This window comes from Pieris napi, chromosome 6 (genome assembly GCF_905475465.1).
Source record: "Pieris napi chromosome 6, ilPieNapi1.2, whole genome shotgun sequence".
In the NCBI taxonomy this organism is placed as follows: domain Eukaryota; kingdom Metazoa; phylum Arthropoda; class Insecta; order Lepidoptera; family Pieridae; genus Pieris; species Pieris napi.
In genome coordinates, this window is record NC_062239.1 from 3,906,142 (window position 1) to 3,928,209 (window position 22,068).

Genomic DNA, 22,068 nt, shown 5'->3' on the forward strand with positions numbered 1-22,068 from the left:
GTTATTGTAAATTTTAATTAAATTGTGTTTTACTTAGTAGGTATTTATTAAGTCACAAAACGAATTGTGATAGCCGGCAGATATTATATGTGCGTTAGTTAGTTTGCCTCTGCTTTATGTGAAAAGGGAGAAGCATTAGATAATCGACAATCTCAACGTCACAGACACATGTGTCTTTGGCTATCATCATTTAGACAAAGAAAGATTTTAGCCGCAGCGACTATTTCTATAGATACAACGAATGTATTGTGGTATAAATTTATTTAACATTAATTAATATTCACCTTTAACCTTTTTCTTAATCAGACTCTCTCAATCAGTGCAGCAGGATGACCACTAATAGGCAACGATGGCAAAACGTCGTGAAGCGCATCACATCTGCCCTTAATATTACAACTACGTCCTAGCGATCACGACCGCTCTGTCAAGAGTGCACCGGATAGGAAGAAGAAGAATATTCACGTCATATCATGAAAGAAAGTTCTCCTCCGCTTTGCCTGTTCGCGATAATCTCAAAACTACTGCACATATTTTCATGTGGTTCACCAATAGAGAGTGTCAAATATAACGAAGGCGTATATTTATAATTATTCTATGTAAAGAAAATTGTACATCGAAGACGCAGCATTATTTTAGTGATATATAAAAAAAGCATGTGCATCTTCTTCTTCCATCTACAAAATAGTTTACTTAAAAAGAACTGCTTAAGGCTTCCAGTGACCTATAACGCCAAGAAGAAGACGCAAGATCTGATACGGGTGTGTTGTCTGCTTTTAAGGGAATGGTACGCTCTTTTCAGGGCACCTAAGTCGTATCGGATCGGAAATATTACTCTATTGACATCTGGTACAAAGAAGTCGTGCGCACCAGAACGTGCCTCAAAAAACGCTTTGCTGAGGCTCGTCTGGTGTCGACGGGATAAGAAATCGATATACTGTATAAAAATCTGTTACTTAAAACATTAAGTGGTGGAAATTTTATCTTTTTACTTTTATTTTTAATTTTATATTTGTTATTGATTAGACTAAAATTACTTAAAGCGGCAACGACAATTGATCCTTAAAAATTTAATACCTGGGTAGAAATTATTATACATTTTCTGTATGTGCATTCATCAATGCAAGGTTCTATTACTGATTATGGAAATCTAAATGAAACGTATCATTTTAGGTAACACAATTAAATGTACTGTCATAGTTTAATAGAATTTATATTATTTGATGATATATATTATATACAGTTTAAGGTTGTATTAGAATCTGAATATATTTTAAATATCTTCAGTAAACTGTCAATAAACAAAATCAATTATGCAGCCTCTTAACATACCTACCTTTGCGATATCATTCACGCTATATGAACTTTAGAGCTTTTTAATTCCAAGAGTACAAATGGAATTCGTTAAGAAGATCAAAAGCAGTCTTCTCTCTCAGGATCTATAAAGATACAGACAGAAAAAATACATGGTAATACAATCTTTCGAGCAAAAGGCATGAGGGAATTTAACTGGTTGGTAATTATAGTTATTATACTCACAAAGATTATTATAAATTTTATAAACATATATGTATATATATATTTTATAGAACTAATTAATCACCCCATAATAATCCCAGAAACTCTTACATAAACTACTATAATTTTTAAATTAATTGGTAAAAAAAACATATAAGGATAACTATAAATAAATCAACTTAAAAAACTTCCTGAAACTACTCTTATAAATAATAATAAAATTATTCTTCTTAACATTGTGTAATCTTCATCGTGTAAATTATAAACTCGAAATAAATTAAATTCATTTACTATTAAATATAAGGACAAACGAATATAATAAAAAACAGTTAATCCAGTAAAAAACTTATAAAGAAAAATAAAATTTAAATTACTTATTCTTACTATTTCTAAAATTAAATCTTTAGAATACTACTATATATAGTAGCATATTGTAAATAAATTGTCAAAAAATGGCAACATTGGCATGTGTCGCCTTGGTCGTCCAATCGCGACGATTTGGCGAGAGCAAAGTGAAACGAAACGAAAACGAGCCAGTCAGCATCTCGCGTTCGTGCGCGGAGGGTGTGTTGTCCGATGCCCAGTATCGATATTCACGCGTCATTTGACAGTCGTATTGTGGTCTAATAATGACAGTAGTGTACTGTGTTACGTAGTGGATAATCTAATATATTTGTAAGTGTTTTTGTTGGTTGTTCCACTGGCCTAAAAGATTCAGACGGGATGCGAGAGGTGAATGCTCGTCATAGCGGCGCCTCACACCGTCTAGTATTGTCTTGTGGTACAGAAAACGGATTCTTGGTCCTTACCATCACATTCCCTACAGTATAAGCTATAAATTAGTAAGAGAAATTATCATATTAGTCACAAAAACGTATTGTTTACATAGCGAGTCAATGGACAGAGATAAGATATGTCTTGAGTCTGACAATAAACTGTTTGTTGATGACCGTTTGCTTACGAATAATGCAAATATTTCGATATATTTAAATATTGTACTCGATTCGATGGCCTACATTTGTTATTTATCAATTTTTCATGTACACCGTGCCTACATTATCTGACGATTGTTTACCTATATAATATTTAATTTATTTTTTCTTCGTACAAGGGTATCGCATTTTTTATACTATAATTAGTATAAGCATTGTATTTAATATGTATGCAGCTTTTTACATAAAACTCACTACGCACTGAATTCACGTTAATGTCTTAAATACATCTAAAATAAAATAAACATTTCAAAATGTGCAAAACGAATTTCATTTCCAATTATAAGCAAATACACATTTATAATCATCATAGGGAAAAGTAGGAAGTAAGTAGTATAACGCATAAATTATATGGGTAGCAATAACTACAAAGCGATGTGCATGATAATTAGTATTAGGTAATATAACTGGGCATAGTATACCATGTCAGTTTAAATTTAATAAGGCCCCAAAACTTACAAATGAGATCCTTTATCAGAGTGGTCACAATCTCTATTGATCACGAATTATCAATTAGTATTAATTGGCAATCATAGGAAAGCCCTTCGTGGGATTTGTGTGTCCTTGCTTTCTACTTGACCCATTTGTAGATTTCAAAGCGTGACATAACGGGTAGACATTTCCGCCTGACAACTATAAATACCAGAAATAAGGATAATCCTTTTAATCATTCACATACAGTTATACGTTGTCATTGGAATATTGCCCTTTTATAATTTACCTGGCTAATACGTAATAGAATAATGTTGTTTATCAGATTAACAATGTAAGGGTAATATTATTTCTAAGGGTTAAAGTAAATAACTTTAACCCGCGTCTTAAATATAAATTAATATAAGAATAATTCAGAGAATGGGAAGATAATAAATAGCTAACCTTATATTCCCATATTATCTAATCTAAAAACGTGTTGTAATAAAAACAAAATCATACCATTAAACTGATAAAATAAAGTTATACTGTTATAATTTTATAGATTACTAGCTGCCCCCGCGAACTTCGTTTCGCCTTAATATGTTTTTACTGAGCCTACCTTTCTAGTGGCTACATACCAACATACGAATCATTTTGCTATGCTAGCCCATAGAGTCTGTTCTCTTTTCCGTAATCAAAATGCTTAGGTTTTAAGTAAAACTAAATGTTTAATTTTATATTTGTTATATTTTTCCCTCTATAAAAATCTTCATCTAAGTTTAAGATATAAATACTAGAATTCGTCCTGGCGTTCTTCGAGCTAAGCAACAAATTTTGCGAGTAATTTTTATTTATATAGATTTCTGAATTCACGATATTTACTAAAATTATAAATGACGTTCATTTTCTAGAATATTCCATTTAAATACAAAAATTATATCTTCCTATATTTTAAAAGATAGTGATCTTAACATTTTATCAAATACGATAAAACTGATTTATACGTTTCATTAAGTACGCATTAACAGTTTTCATTTAGGCCAGTGGCATCACCTTTTTAAAATTAGACGTCAAACTTGACATTGACACTTACTAGTCTAGTTAATGTCTGTGTGCAATGCTCACAAGTACTAGTTAGTGAGTGTATCTGTGTGCGATGGCTCGCCTGGCCCTATTGGCCGTCTTGGTATTAGCTCGTGCTGCCTGGGCCCATTATACGTCAACATGGGCCGTGCACGTGCCTGGAGGCAGGGAGGCTGCGGACGCCGTCGCTGCCGATCACGGCTTCATCAATTTTGGAGAGGTATGTTACCTTTTTGATAAATTTTCAAAAAAGCTTAATAAAAACCTTCGTTGAATACACAAAGCATGAAAATATATGTTATTAAATCCAATCGCTGTATTTCACTACGACGCTAATGTTAGGGGTGCTTTGGGTAATTATTACTGAAGTGGAGTGGGAGTGGAAAGGTCGCATTCCACCCGTTGGTCTAGACTTCGCTTGGTCGGCTAGTATCCTAATTACTGCTGGCATTTTTTACATTTGATATACTTTCATACATCTTTTAATATAATGATAACTCAAAAAAAAAATTGAGTTATCATTATAGTGAGAGAGACCAAGAGTTGACCAAGTAGAGTGTTGCCCAATTAAACTATTATACATTTTGGATGTTACTTGTTCTTTAGGAAATGCGGCTACTCGAACTAACACTAAAATCTTGCTTGTTAAACTTATTAGTTTACCATTGAATATTTTGCTGGTGGAAATTAAGCGTAAACTAAATTATTAAAGGTTATGATATAAATGTCATTAACCGTCCGTCGGTTTTAAGGAAATAGCAAAAAGGTTAGTCAACGTCACAGGAGACCGAAGAGCTGGCAGCTACCTCGGACAAGGTTTAGTCTAGCTATTCAAAGGGGGAACGCTGCCAGTATCTTCGGAATTTTGCCTTTAGGGACTCCTTTTAATAATATATTTTATTAATTACATTTTAAAGTTAGTTAATGTTTTTGTTTTTTCATCTAATTGATTTAAATAAATGTCATCATATGTATGTATATATGGAAGCAGCTACCCAGTGAAGTATTTCCGAAGCAATCGACTTATGTTCTTCAAGAAGCGTACCAATTCTTAAAAGGCTGGCCACTCTCGCGAGCCCTCTGGCATTGAGAGTGTCCACAGGTATCACTTAACATTTGATGAGCTTTCTGTCCATTTTCCCTCTGCTCTTTAAAAATTTTTTATTAAAGAATAGACTATGTAAAAAAATTGTTTCTGTATATAATACGTAGTTTAAAATCCATTCGACATTTCAAGCAAGAAAAACAATAAATAATAGTTATTGAATATAATACTAAAATAATATAATAGTTTCTTTGCCGGTTTCAATTAGTAAATGATAAAGATTTTAATACGTGTACTAAAAGGTGATTTCGTGGTATTTAAAAAGCTTAATCATAATGGTGACTATTTTTGGCACAGTCAAAATATACCTTAATGATTTACCAAGATTCAAATTACTTTTCGAATTCTCATACATCATATCTCTTGGTCCTTGGAATTGTACGAACAGACCATAAAAAGCTTGCAAGGGCTCCTTGTTAGTGAGATTTACGGAGTCTTGAAGATCCAACCCTAACGAGAGAATCTACGAGTATTTGGCTTGGTGCAAGTTGGAATTTGTGCTGCATTTCCTTCATATTTTTGAAAACAAACTTGATGTAAACTAGTACTGGCCGAAACTGAATAAATATGTGAACCCTTCTTTGTGTAATGTGTTTAATTAAATGTTCTTATAATTTAAAAAAAAACAACAAAGTTATATTTAAACATCCATATAATAGAAGATATTGAATTATATACTCGTAGAATGTGTTTTTTTTACTTTCTAGTATTTATGCTTACAATTTCTATATAAAAAGTATGTAGTATGTACTATATTATCGCTACAACACATTATGAGTCAAAATCCTGTCTGTTAATTTGATAAAAAATAAAAACGTCTTGATTCATTATAACAATGCATTATAATGTGTAAGATTTAGGAACCTTTTAAAGTAAAAAAATAACTGATCTGGGGTTCTAAGACACGATCTCAAGGTTATAAAACTTAACCGTTAGGCTTAAACAGGTAATTGTCTACGCAATACCTAAAACTAATTTACTGAATAAAACAATGGAATTGTCGGCGCTGAAACCAATGTTGTTTTCCAATTGTCAAGTACTTGATTTCGTTTCCATTCTAAATTTAATATTTGGAATTAAATGTTAATTTTATTGATAGCAAGCGGCCGTATAATTTGATGCTGAAATTTGTAAGACGTAGTTAGACTTAGCTGAGCCACACTAACATAAGTTCTAACTTAGTGTAAAAACCTATGTTCGAATTTCTGGGCTGAGAGAGTGTTGGGTTTTTTCAGTACAAAAGGTTTCATATGTAGAACAGACTCTATATTAAAAGCTTGTATGTTGGAGGCTTCAGCGTGCGACTCTCAACCCTGAGGACGTAGGTTCGTACCCCGGCTTTGCACCAATAGACTTTATATGTGCGCATTCAACACTCGCTTGTACGGTGAAGTAACCGGCATGCCTTAGATACACATCTAAGACACAGACCTAAAATGTTGTACTGATTTTTTATGTTCGTCGACATATAAAAGATATATATTAAGAAATAAAACAATATATATATATATATATATATATACCTAATATTCAAATGTCTCATATTTAAATAGGAATTCTTATCCCTTACCAAGGTTTTATTTGACCTTAGCAGACGAGTCTACAAGGCTAAACGGTCAACTCTTTGAGCTAAACATATAGGTTTCTGAACGTATTTATTACCGGACCACCCGTGTTGTAGTTTATTAATACCGAGTCAATGCGTATGTGAAGGATGGGCTGACGAATTAATTTGGTTTTTTCACGCATAGGCCATTTATCATAGCATTTTATATTTTTTGTAACGTTTCTATTTATTAAATATGCTTTTATTAACTCAAAGTATGACAGTTATTTTCCAATAGTAAAAAGTTAATGTGATTAAATTATCTGACTGGCCTGAATTAGTATACAGCTAAAGTTGAATATAAAAGCTGAACTTTTGCCATTATTTAGAATAATATCTAATATGCAACAAAAACATATATATATATATGGCCCATGAAATAATTGAGTGATATTTGCATTAATTCAAAGTTTGTTAAGACTCCAATTTTTTTTTATAAAACAGTAAGCAGGCGTTTGGAGGCTCATCTGAAGTAAAGTAATAACCATCACTCATGTCACAATGCTAGAAGGTTCGCAATTGAGTTGTCGTTCTTTTAAGAAATGGTTCATTTCAAAAGGGACCATCATAAAAATGTCTAATATGTTCGGAAATACCTTATTATTATATTATATAATTATAAAGGGTAGCGTGCAGCAAAAAGGGCCTTAAGAATAAAACCTATTTTTAACAACCCCTAAAAATAATTTCGTACATATAAATTATAAATTTGCAAATCGCCATATCACACTAGCGTGTAACGAACTTGCCCGAAAATAAGCTCTCACAACCATTCAAGCCACAATGAAGAGTGACTGAACATCATGCTGTCATAAAAGGTAACATGGAAAGCCATAGGGCTATCAAAACCAAATAAATGAAGTTGAAAAAACTCTTATACAATTTCATACAAATGCAAAATCTGTTGAATATAAGTCACGTGGTATCTTCATGTCTATTGCTTTTGGTACACTTCTGATTTCTATTTCCCGGCTGAATAATTGTTTGATCCCCTATAATAAATCATTATTAACGAATTTGAAAGAATATATTTCCTGAATTTGTTCGAGTTTGTATTTCTGTTTCGCTTGTAAATAGATGTTCCACGAAGCTCTTTCGTTCGACGTGGATTTGCTTTCTATTGGCTCTAAGTTGTTCAGAGATTCCAAGTGCTTTTCATTGTATTATCAGTGAAACGGTAAAATGTTTTTATATTATTATTTGGTTTTCTAGAGTTATTTCCTACCCACCTTCTGCATTAATAATGTAGATATTTTAATTATTTTTCATTAGTATGATGTATAGTTTTTCAGCGTAGTCACATATGTATTTTGTATCCATGATCGAATACTTTTGTGTTAAGATTCCATTATCTTTTAATTGATAACTTAAATTTAGAAAATAAATAAAACTTCATAAAATATCGAGGATGTAAAAATTACTTGGGGACCTCAAATAATGAAAATATATAAGGAGTTGGCAGAAATATAAAAAAAACAATTAAGAAAGCAAAGCCAAAACGAGTTGGCATCGCGTAGTTTAAATAACACAATCTGTAAACGTATCTTTAAGTAACAATATAAGCCAAAAAATAAGACGAAAAACAAAAGTTATAGATGTTTTACAATATGCCCTAAACCAGTAGTGGCAATAGGCAGGCATAAAGCAAGATGCACAGATAAAAGACAACCATATGGAAAGGACCAAGGGGAAGAATAAGAAGAGGGCGCCCTAAAAAAAAGTGGATAGAAGATATAGAAGCGTTAGCAGGAAGAGAATGGAGAAAGAAAGCCATAGATAACGAAGTTTAGAAAAAGCAGGGAAAGGCCGTTCCCGAGAAGGGGTTCCGATCATTGGTACTGAAGGAAATTAAGCTTTATCTTAGTAGCAAAAAGAGTGCGTGTACTTATGTACGCGCGTAAGAAGCTATACTTCTTTGGCATTATTAAAAATTGTTTTTGATTGCATGCAAATAATTAATGACAATTAAATAATCAAAGACTGGAAAAGGAGTCATTATAGTTAATAAAGTTCAGTTTACCTTTGAAAAATTAAATGAATAAATACTTATTATTATTCTCTTACATTAAGTGTAACATAAATTCTATTATTATTCGAATGTTGTTTTTAAATTATGTCCAATGCCGTAGCATCTTCCGTGGGCAACTTCATTCTGTTAATTTTGTGTCACGGTGCGCGCGCATCGTAAAATTTCACTCTCATCAATTTTTCATAACGCGCCTAAAGAAGTATAACTTCAAAAAAATTATATAACAAATCTAAAGTGTATATTGCCAACATTTATAAATTTGAAATAAACGGTTTAACTAAACAAAAGTTTGGAAAAGCCGGCCTTTATTATTATTATAATAAGCCACTTCTGTCAACCCTATGTCCTACGACCCGCAGTGTACTGAGATAAAATTAGTGAGCTATTTTTGAGATGAATGCATACGATGCAAACTCATGTTACGAGATTTGAGGAAACGTACCATTAGACGTCACCGCCCACGTTCTCAATCTTCATAACACGAACAAAAATACGCGTACTAATTCACGCTCGGCTGTTATTTATCGGTTTAAAAACATTATATTTTAAATATACAGTAATTCTTGACCTGCATAGTAATAATAATAATTATTTAAAATGTATAAAAAGAAAATTAAAACAATTTTAAAACGTTTGGTCCCTGTCAGCTGCCAGCATTAAAGGTACACTTTAATGCTGGCAGCATTTCCTCGCTGTATTGCGATACGTTTATTCGTTGAGTGAGGAAAGCATCAGGCCTGGGAGCACCAGGCGCCAACTTGAATCTTACATAGCGCATGTGCACTTGCCCACGGCCCAAGAGTCTACCCCAAAGGGAACAAAATTAAAGTCAGAGGAAAAACTGTATTTAAAATTAGGGTAATTGGATAGTTAATGTCTAAGTCAAGACGAAAAATCTTTATGGTCTATGGTGAACCTATTTATTCCTTACTGCCTTGAGTACTAAGTCTGAATTACGGCATTCAACTTTTTGAAAAATCTTATATTGACGTAATGCCTTTTATTATTCGGAAATCTATTGAATTTTTTCTTTTGAACTTTTCGAAACCACGGCGGAAATAGAGTGTAATTCACCAGAATTTTTCCTTATTTCTGTCAATACTGTGTTTGATATTTTGATTTGGGATGAGGAAATTCCAATACTTTTGTTTCCACTCATCTGCCAATCACCCTTTGTTATCGAAAAGTAAATAATATTTATTTGTTTCACCGTCCATTTTCAAGAGCAGTGTTACCATCATCCCTGGGGTCGTTTAAACTCCGAATGTGCCCGAATTTATATTCTAGATACTTATACGGTAAACATTGTTAGAAAAACTATACGTCCAACACTAAAAAATCTACGTGTGTATAGGCCGATTTACATTATCTTAGTGTTTAGGAGAGTGCTTTAGTAAAACTTGAAAGGCAAGTTCTTTAGCGTAGCGTTTACTAAAGCAAGTAGCGTTTACATGTTTCAACTAAAGTACTATCCTAAAGCACTCTCCTAAACACTAAGATAATGTAAATCGGCCTTTAGGCACAACGCTGAAGTCAAAGCGGTAGTTTTAACAGCTCGCAAGTATCGACTTACTATACAATTTGTATAAACCAGAGAAATATGTATGCCACTGGCGACGCGCTGGCACCTGGAAATGCGTACTGCAAGCCAGTCAATCACCAAGCCCCAGGGACAATTATATGATATTTCTATCTGTTAAACAATATAAGCCTCATATAAGGAATAATAGTCAATACTGCCGTTATTTCTTAACAAGCGACTATGAGCACAGCTAAATACATTAATAAAGTCGCCAACTGTTTATTTAAATAAGAGGAAATATAAAGGGACAGAGTTATTTAAGTGACAACCGTTTTAAATTTTGTTTTGGTAACTATTTTTGTTCGGCGTTCACCTCTTCAAAACTTATAAAGAGAAGCCCTTTATAATGCTGGGAGGCAAATATTTATTTTGTCGTATTAGGTGTGTTTACTTTGACGTTTGTTGAAGTAGTCACGGAGTATTGCGAAATTGGTAGTAAGGAACGATTTTTATTGTATTTAGTCGTACTGGTTAGTCGGTAGGATTGGCGACCATGGACATCCAGTCTTGAACCTGTGCCCTTACTCTCAACTTTCAAAAGAGATAGCGATGCCGATTGCAATGTTTTTGTACGATATCAAAAATGCTCTAAAAAATTAGTCTTGTATAAGTAAACTTATAATAAGACCAATCAAGCAACACTGAAAAATAAATCTATATCTATAGATTTGCATGAAAAGTTCTCTAAAGTTGAAGGAAACTTAAGCTATAAAAGAAAGTAATCACAGATAAAAAACACACCACAATTTTTGTTCTGTTAATATATTCAGCTGCTTCATCATATCAATTTAAATTCATTTCGTAATTTTATTTATAAATCACAGATTAAATTAATTAATTTTAATAATGATGTGTTAATATTCGATTATAGTGACAGGACAGCCAATTTACCCAGAATGAAAAAGATATCTTATGTATGTGATATTTACGTCGAATAAATTTCAGTATTTTGTTGCAGAAATTATGTTTACAATAATATAAACAGTTCTAAGAAACATTAAGTTTGGCCGAAATGTTTGCTTTAACATAAATCAGGATTAGTTTACATTTATTTCTTTAACTATGTTTTACTAAAGCCATAAAGACTTTACGACTATTTATTGGGTTTGAAAACATACGCATTGGTCGTTATTCTATGGATCACTGGATTCCGCTTATAGCAAGCGCAGGAACTTGAAAATGATTGAAATTGTACTTAATGGATATAAATTTAAGGTATATAATTGAGTACGCAATACAAAGTTGGTTAGTTGCATATTGTTACTTTTTGTGTGTCTCGGAAAAGCAGAGCGAATGTCGATCTAGATACAAAACGTTAATTTGTAGCTTAGACTCAAATATTACAAATGAGAATGAATAATTTGACAGTTGGCATCCAAATTTGACACTTGGCGAAAAAGCAATCATGGCGTCTTCCCGCCATAAAATTTCGCTCATAATGTGCGTGAAAATCTTGAGACATTTTTGACTACTAAATGAGTTATTCCAGGCTGTATTAATAATCATAACATAATCGTTGGTTAATTAATTTTCTAATATGTGTATTGTGTACTCATAAAGTGACAAAAGTATTATATAAACTTAAAGGTAGGTATTTCAGCGTATAGGCTAGTTTTATAGATATTGTCTCTTTTATATATACACTAGCCGTTTCGCGCCCGCTTTGCTGGACGAATTAAAATAAATTTTGTTTCATTATTTTATTTTTTTTCATATTTTTATTATTCTTCTTTTTAACTTCCCGCTAAGAAAATTGAAATATTTCGAAAATCGAGTTTTTAACAGATGTTGACGTTTAGAGGTTCTAGGAAGCCTCCCCGAATGTTTCCGCGGTGAAGTCCGTATGGATAAATTTTCATAAAAGTAAAACAGCAATAAAAAAATGAGGAACGTTGGAATTTTATAAATAAATAGCCATAAACCATCTATGTACTAAATTTCGCATCGAATGGTGGTAGTTTCATGTCGATACGATCAGTGGTTTAGGCGTGATTGAGCCTCAAACGAAGACCATTTTCATTATATATATATATAGAAGATTGTATAATAGTGTCTATATTTTAAATAAGATAATACTTTTCTAATTTAATATTAATTAAGCCTCGAGTTGGGTAAAAAGAGGAATTGTTCGATGTTTAAAATCTATAAACAACGTTTTTTTTCGATATGTTTATAGAAAAAAAGAGTTTGTTTTCAGTATACAAATAACTCATATTACAGATGAAAATACAAGAAAAATTGGCGATTGATTAAGGTTTTCCTGTTTGAGATCGGTTGAGATTTTCAATCAAGAAGATATGAGGTATTGTATAGAAACAGCTTAATATCAGGGTTGTCACGATATTAATACGTGAGAGTAGTTGACAGGATGAGAATAGTGTTGCCGCTTCGTCGAGCTGAAACCAGCGTACAAAAGCGCCCACGTCACTTACATCTAGGGCTGGTACTTATGGTGCCGTGCTTAATCACTTGCGGGAAAAAACGCATTTTAACCGCATTTCCATTCCTCAAAGTTTTATTGAGATTCTCGTGAGCGCTATTTTGATTCCTATATGACCAATTTTTACTTCTAAAGTCAAGTTTATTATGTCAAGTGATTTATCTTTGTCTGAGTAAAGTTCAGCGATACATACTGTATACACATTGTTGTGTATTTTTGGATGTGTAACTTCTTTAAGTAGTGAATATAATTATAATATGTTATGTATTTATCCAAATTAAAGACAAATTACATGAAAATTATACTATTATTTGGATAAAATATTTTTGTTTTAAATTACGTTGGTTATAATGTTTAAAGAAGTTTATTTCTCATTACAAAAATTAATTTTTATTTACATGAGAAATTTAATATTAAGTATATACGATCGAGATACACGTCGCCATCAGCTAGCCCAATTTTAGTCTAATGGGCCCATTCTGATATGTATCTTTAATGCCCTTTTGAACTGATCAATCACGCTAATGTTACGAACCTTAGACGGCAACCGATTAAACAATTGCACACCCTCATACCTAATAGATCTCTTTAAATAATTTGTGCGCGGCTTTGGCAAGATAAGCAAACTCGCTCGACGAGTATTGCGTGTAGTGGTGTATTTGATTTTATTAAATGATAAGTTACTATGTAGAGAGTTATTTAAAATTTTTTTAATAAGGATACAGGTGCTATAAACATATAGTTGTTTAATCGTCATAATTTTAGTTTCTTGGTAGATTTTATTAGTAGGTGTTAAAAAATTGTATCTGAATAGTGCTTTTATTAATTTATTTTGTAGTGTTTGTATTGTAGAAATTTTGTTTTTGCATGCTGTACCCCATATTTCAATTAGGTATATGAAATGTGGCTATAGGTTATTTAATTTAAATAACTAGTTTCCGTGGGAATCCAAACCGAGGCCTGTACGTTAATCGCATTGGATCAAGGAAGATACTTAATTTAAATATTGATGTCTTCTATAAAAGTGTAATACATCACTTTACTCTATTGTCAATAGATTCCATGGCGTGGTAGTTCTGGCGAAGGTTTCATGCGAAACCATAACATTTTGAAAATATTCTATAGTGTACACGTGTAGTATTAGTGTACATTAATATTATTACAACTAACAAATATTTTAAACCCAGACAACCCTAGATAGCGTTATATTTATGCTATCCATTGCATGTTTTCGATAACATAATAGGTATTGACGTGATGTTGCCATGTCTAAAGCCGCGTTTCGATATTTTAATAACAGATAACGAATAATTGAATATCGCAGAATTAATATAAAGCTTTACTTGCATATTTTGCGGAAAACTTCACTTTTTAATATTTTGTATTTATTCTCATAATTTTGTATCTAGCTACAGCTACAAGGCTAACAATAGCAACAGAAAACTTACCACATTACTTCAACCCATAGTATAAAGACATCTTCTCATGACGTAACACAATTTTAATGTGGTATTGCGTGGTACAATAATCTAGTATACGGAAAAGGAATCGCTATTGACGTTGCGTGGTAACCTTACCAGCTCTGAGGTCACCGGTACTATCAATAATAGTACAATAATAGAGAGAGAGAGAATATGCCATATCGTCTAATGTTTTGTCGTAACCAGAGACAATTTCTTTTGTTACAAAAAAGCACAGCCTACGTCAACAATCCTCTTCTTTTTATAGAGGTGATACACAAAATGTGGGTTAAGTGTACCAATATTCTTTTTAATAGAGAGCAACACAGATTAAAAATATCTTTAGATGTAATCAAAAGATATCGTTCCAAAAAATATCGCTGTTATCACTTAATTTGTTTAATCTTTAAGTATTTCCTTAATTTTTAGGCAAGATAAACATTGCTGCTAATCTGATTATATTACAAAGTTTTTATACAATTAAAAGGTATTTTTGAACGCAGCGCACGAATATTTATCAATAGAACCCTTTGGGATACTGTGTACTTGAAAGAAGGTTATTCATTATTTATATGTTTTGTTTATATAATAAATATATGTTTGTGACAATATTGGGTAATCGTTATTATGGTATAGTAGGTACTAACTACGTATTAGTATATTTAAGTTAGTTTATAGATGGAAAAAAATATTGTGTGAAATATTATATATTTAAATAGTCAGCGAACATTACTCGTATTAGTGTTAGCTTAGTGGTCTAAACGTGCGACCCTCTTCCCTGAGGTCGAATTCGGCTGTTACCAAAGAATATTGTTTCTTTATAGTAGGTACGGTGATGGAACATCGAAGGGAAAACCGTATATCTTAAAATCCAAAAATCTACCACATGTGTGAGACACAGACGGCTGATGATCAACTACTCTTACAAACAAAAATAACAAGAAACGGATGCAATCAGAGGCCAAGACCTCACCATTTTGAGTAGTAGCGCTACTTGTTTATTATTATTGACGTAGGTTTTGTGCAGATGAAAGTCAGTTATATTAACAATCAAATTTAAATTCACGAAACTGCATAGTTAAACAAAAATATCCGTACACGTGTTTAGTTTATACGCATATTAAAACAATGTAAGTACGTTATTACGTATAAACTATGTTATGTATTTCAAACAAAATGGATGGAAAGAGACAAATTATATTTTGTTATAATACATTTTTTTATAAAGTATTTTCATAGCCCCTATAAAATTTAATTGAATTTAAATTTTAAATAAATAAAGAATCTTACTTCTTAAAATGGATTGCAAATTCAGACGTCGGAAACGTGTATTTTTTTAATTCTGGTTAAAGACATTGTTATTAGGATTTAGTTATAAATGTATAACAAAACAAATAAGAAAACTCGTGACTACTGCAATGTTTATTATATTTCCTATGCTCGTGTTTATTGCAAAGATATAAAAATAATATTATTGTTTCATGTAATAATTATGCACTCTTTGTTAACAATAGTTCGCCAGTACTAATTTAAATGCAGAAAATATATTGTTGTTAACAATACAACAGTTTTATAAATAATTTTAACGTTACTATCGCGATTTTAAATTAAATTAACTAGAGTTATATATAGGTAATGGTTTCTTAGAAACGTTTGACCTGAAAGTGCCAGGTTGGAATGCTTCAGAATATTACTAGATTGTTTTATTAATATATTTATTAAATTCTCGTGAATGAGAGCCAGATTTGTAGGTATTATTGTTTTATTAATGATACTTTATTCAACAGTCTTTATTAAAGACCAAGTATCTGTTGTTACTTGGTAGTGGTTATTAAAATTTGCTCTCGCAATATTAAATCTATGGTCTATTTTATAAAAAATAGTAGCTTTTTAGACGAACGAGGACTTTATGTATTTACCATGTTGATATTGTAAGCATAACAAAAACATTTAAAACATCATATCCAGAAACTGAGGTAGGCTCATGCTTAATACAAAAAGGTTTTATACAAACAAAAAAGCAAACTTTCTGCTTGACCACTCAAGGGTAACATTGTAATAGCGTGCTCAAGAAGGATCATTGTCCTACGTCCATTTTTTGATTACGAAATCGCAGCGCTGCGAAGAAATCATTCCTTTATGTATTAACTATTATACAATTTAGATATATATAAAACAAATAAATAATCTTTTATTATTTAGTATAGTACTAACTCATTAAAACCTTACTAACATGACACCTGTGGTTTTATTTCTATATCCTATATATTGCTTATTAGTTTTATAGTACATGACTTAACAGACCTTTCTGTTCATAGAACTAGTAGCGTAACTGTTTCGCCGTCGCAATATTTTAAAGAAACCGTTAGTTAATTTACGCATACGTTGTAAGTCTAAGGAAGGTTTAATGGAATTTATTCCCTAAAGGCGTTTAAGAACTTATTTATTATATATACCTCGTCATACTTACGCCAAGCTCCGTTTGTAGCTGATAATAAAATGTATGAATAAACCTTTTAATTAACGAAGTTCGTTAAACACAGACAAATTGTGATGGAAACAAATATACAATATAGATTAATTTAAATAAATAATATTTTGTCAATGTAATTTGAACTCTATTACACATTGTACGTAAATTCAGGGCGACAATTATTTGCAGTGTATGCATTATAACTGTTAAAACAGTGAGTGTGAATTGTGATAGTGTGATGGCACACTTCTAAGTCAGGTCAGTAGCCGGGCGCCGACGCATTTTGGCAAAACGCCGACATCTCAGATGATTGCACGTCCGGTCCTATCAACGGAAATATGGTAAAAAGAACAATGGAACAATCCGCATTTCGCTTTGTAATATTAACTTTGCTTTTGCGATTTAAGATTGTCGATAGATTTTTTATCTTTATCGGTACCATGACGCACTTTTCAATGTTTTAAAATACATTTACACCTTTACCAATAATGGAATAAACCGAATCAAAAAACCAATGGAATTCAACGTGCCATTTTTAATCAACGTGTCATTTTTTTTGTCTATGGTTGATTGAGGTGTCAAATGATTAAGATTTGCAACAAATAAGTTTTATAGTTATTTAATACAGTTTGGAAAAAATCCTGCATTAGTTGTGGTCTGTAGAGGAGCTACTGAAAAAATTAAGATAAATGTTTATTAAAGTGAGGTGAAGCTAATGATAATACCCATGGCCACGTGCCTTTACCTACAAAACGTGGTCACGTGGTATAACTCTGATGTTATCGCTGGTTTGACGTAGAATGACATTATCCTTATTAATCAATTTGCAAGGTACTACAATTATTCTTCATTGATCTTAATTAATCTATTATTGATTACACGTTTTCTAATGCGATCATCATGGCTACTTTTTATTTGTCTCAGTCATAATGATATCCCGGAAAAAATTGTGGTTTTTGTTTTTGTTTCCTTCCACGTCGCTGTTTGCTGTTTTACCAACAATATGACTGACGACTGTACAGACTTACTCCCACTTATTTAGTCTCACGCAGCTGCTCGCAGTTAAAGGAAGATAATGCTTAATTTACTGGCAGCATGGCCATGCCGCAACGTTTTCACTGGAAAAGCCTTTTCTAAAGGCTCCCCATTACACCCTCTAACGCTGCCGGTGTGTGGTCGGGGACTGCATAAAGCAGTTAACCGCAATATCTTACGGTCGTTCTAAAATACGCTACCTGTGAACCCAGGTAATAGCTCATACCTAAGCCCTACTTGTTTACGTTTATCTCTAACAAACTGGGGATTTAACTTTGTAAATACCTGTTAAATTCTTACTCACTCATAAGATGACTCATCGTATTTTAAATTATCGCATGAATTGTGACAGGGCTAAATACAAGGAACTTTAAAAAAATATAACTTACTTTCTTTGAGTACTAGGCGTAATTTGATAGATTGTGTCGCTATAAGAAAAATATGCGTACATGAACTAACTTGTTTAGATCTTCTTGAACTCATAGCATTCAATGTTCCTGCCAGGTCTCTACGCTCACACAAAACCTTTAACCTTCCGACTCCCAGAACCAACATTGGGTTCCGTGAGCCTCTTCACAGGATGTGTTCTGCTTAAGATTCTACCAGTAACATCGACCCTTTTTCGCACTCTTCTACTGCTATGTTTAAAAATAATTTAAAACATAATGTACTAATCCTTGTATCTTTCTTCTTTATTATAGCTACTACTATGTTAGTGAAACTTTTTGGGGATACATCCAATGTGTTTATTTTTTATTGTATACAGATGTATCTGTTTTGATTCCCAAATAAATAAATGCTGTAAAATTTTCTTGGTTTTGATCTGCGTCTGATACAATTATGTCACATATTATGAATTTAAAGCAATCTCTCAGATATCAAAAATCTTCTTATAGCAATTACAGGACGAGTAAAGGGATATAAATTTCAATTAGTTTGACTACTATATCTGAAATTGCAGTCATTGATCTAAATTGGGCTCAACGTCTTATCAATTAGTTAATGCCAGCACTATCGCGACAAACTGTTTTTGCCGCGCCGTAAAAAAACATTCGTAGTTTAGAATCATTTCATGATATGTATAATGAAAATTAATCTATACTGTTATTGAATATACAGAAGAATGTTTTTAACTCAAAACTAAATCGATATCATTTATTTAATTTATTCACATTTCGCTGCAGTATTAATACACACTTAAATAATTAATTAAATAAATAGGTGGCTTTACCGCTGGCTGTGAGAAAAAAACTCACTTCCAAAATATTAAAATTTCAGCCGTGCTTAACCAGGACATATTGTAGAGAAGGTTGTAGCTAGTTAAAATATAAATTATTAAAATAAAATTTATTATTGTTTGGAACTTCCACCTCTCCCTGCCCTGAGCCACTTGCCGCCAGTTACTGGCCTAAATTTCCGCACTTAGACGCTGACTTGGTCCGTTGTGCGTAAATACCAGCCCTGCGATTCTGTAACTCACTTTTCGAACTCGCAGTCATTTTATGATTTGGCATTCATTCAGAATGCCAAATCATAAAATGACTGCTTCACGACTCATTTGAGAGCGACCGTCGATGCGAAATCCGCTGTGTGAGTTCGAAAAGTGAGTTACAGAATCGCAGGGCAGAAGCTCAGAAGTTTTCTGTGCACTTCGCAGGCTTTAGGGAGTGACCTCACTGCTCCGAGGATTTCTGTTCGTTGGGGTTAGCCACGCATTCCAGGACTACGTGTGTGATTGATTCCTGTGCACTGAAACAGCCAGTCGGGTGGAGTAGGCCCACCTCCGCTCTTTTGATCCAGCGGTCACCGGTCTAATGGTTAACACATGGATTATGTAATACTGGGTGTATCACCAGTGAAACATATGTTTTCGAGTACGCACCGAATTCTAATCTACAGCGTTAGAAATGTACATAGAAATGGTTAGCTCCGTTATGGTTACGGATTTCCTATCCTAGAAAATTTGTAATGGTGTGTTTCCCTTTTTATTCTCAGCAACAAATGAAAGTTGTATAGATAACTTTCGTACAGTATATTTTTAGAATACATATAGAATTTGAATTTTAAATTTCGAATATTCACGTGAAATTCAAACAAATAAACCAAGCTTTCAGACACTTAACAAATAATGGAGTTTTAATTACAGCAGTTCTGTGACTCGATTCTGCATGTAACAACTATCCCATTGAAATGAAAAACCGTTTTGGATTAAATTCGTGTAATTATTTTATAAACATTTAAGTGCTATAGGGTAAATAATGTTGGCGGCTCTGGTAAGCCTAGTAGTTCTAAAGATATAATTTTGTATATATACAAGAGAATGTATTTGATTCTAGTATAAAATAAGTGACGATTAAGAAACATAATTAAAAAATGACAAAAGTAATACTTATTACTAGAATAATCGTCGTACTAAATTTAAAAATGGAGCGTGTGTTATAATTTCAAATATAGAACCTCTCATTAAAAACATCAACCATTTCTGACATTTCAAACAATCGAACGTCCAAATAGCATTTCTTTTGAATCTACTGTAAGGGGTGCGCAACGAACGTCTTTGAGCGGAAGTCGTAAGCTCCAACCCCCTTAATAGGGAGGCTAGAAGACGCTTTGTGTCAGCCTTATCTTATTCATAGCACTCGCCTTTCCTAAACCGATTGCGTTAATTCCTCTAAACTCAACGGTAATATGACATTGAATTGGAAATTCAGGGTTCATTAATTTGATTAAGGGAAATGTAATATACAATTTATCGTAATGAGAGACGATTTACACAGATGTTGACAGGTCACGGTGAATTCTTGTCTTATCTTCACAGATTCAGGGTTAGACAAAGTACTGCCTGACTGTCCAATGTATAGACAGGCACAATACTGAACAAATTATGGGAATAAACGTAAAAGATAAGTGCTTCAAAGTAATAATGTTAAACAAAAGCTTAAGAGACATCTTTCTCAAATTTGCTGAAATTATTATACAAAAAGCTGTTAAATGAAATAAGTAGTGCTTAATCATCCTAGTTACCAATGCTATTTACTTAAGTTATACAATTATACATATAGATAAGTTACTTAATACCTCCGACGATAATTTAGTCGGGGAATTAGCTAGAAAAACAGTTAGAGAAGATTATCTGTCCTTAAATATACAAATATCTTAGTAGTAAATGTGGTTAAATTTAATGAGGTGAAAGAAAAAATAGTGTTGGAATATCATTGAAATGAACACCAAAACACCCACGGTTCATTTCACCGCAAGTATTTCTTCCTATCCGCAATCGGGTTACAATTTCACTTGGTTTAATTAGACGCGAACCTGAATTTGTGCAAATTAAATTATTAGATCTTGAAATTCCGATTTCAAATAGATTTGAATTTGGGTGCAGATCAATAATTGGACTTTCTTAGTCTATTTCTTTGTCATCTTTGTCTCTAATCAAAAGTTTATTCTCAAAAGGAGACGAAAAGACATGAAAAGTTCTTCTTAAGCACGCAACATACATATCATTCACAATAAGAATTTAAAAGTTAGAGTACTAACATATAACTTGAAAATTATGTAGTTTTAAGCTAAGCTAAGTTATCTGCAACAGAGCCTTTTTGCCGCGCACCACCATGTGCTCCCCAGCCCACTGAATCCGAACTAATTCGGAAGATCTTTTAAGATACCAATCCTTTAAAAGCCGACACAGCTAGGCAAAAGAAGAGTGTCCATGGGCGGCTGTATCACTTAACATCAGGTGAGCCCGAAAGCTCCTTGTTCTATCTATATAAATAGGTTTAAATTGAAATATATTTTTCATTTAAAATATTAATACATTCAGCCATGTGATGCTGGACAGTCTGCTAGTTATCTATATATTTAATTTCTCTTCTAATAAAACCTCCGTAAATAAAAGATTTCGTTAGTTACTATTGATTGACATCTGGAATCATTTGTATTCCATAATGAAAGCATTATCGCTTCCGACTTGACCCTTATGTAAGTGACTCATATTAGACACGTGTTAAGATAGTCTTTAAACGAAGGTTTTATGTAAATGCCCTTTTTCTTAGCATAACTAATTGAAAGATATAATGCCGGTACTTTTATCTAGACCATAGATTTTAGCGTATCTGTCAAATATACACGTTGACATAGGTGTAATGCCCGCCTTCCACTGCGAGCGGAACGGACCCATTACGGACTCCGCTATACTCGGAACGATGATTTTCATACATGTGCTTCCACCAAAGCGGAGACGAGCGCAGCGGAGAGAGCGAGTTGAAAGAGTCACATATGAGGTTAGCGAGTTGACCGAGTTTCCCACGGAAATGAAAATGAAAATGTATGAA

At 32.6% G+C, this 22,068-nt stretch overlaps 1 protein-coding gene across 7 annotated transcripts in view; it reads left to right on the top strand.

Moving 5' to 3' along the window:
- The first annotated feature begins 2,040 nt into the window (after window positions 1–2,040).
- The window catches only part of LOC125050542 (furin-like protease 1, isoforms 1/1-X/2), a 169,399-nt gene continuing 149,371 nt past the window's right edge, over window positions 2,041–22,068 (top strand). For 2 of the 7 annotated variants that reach the window (XM_047650457.1, XM_047650463.1), the window contains exons 1-2: window positions 2,041–2,190; window positions 3,950–4,224. In XM_047650457.1, the coding sequence (XP_047506413.1) occupies window positions 4,078–4,224 (147 nt within the window). In that variant the 5' untranslated portion in view covers window positions 2,041–2,190; window positions 3,950–4,077. Of the gene's footprint in view, window positions 2,191–3,936; window positions 4,225–22,068 lie in introns of all 7 variants that reach the window. The other 5 variants (XM_047650462.1, XM_047650458.1, XM_047650459.1 and 2 more) reach the window with 5 other exon arrangements.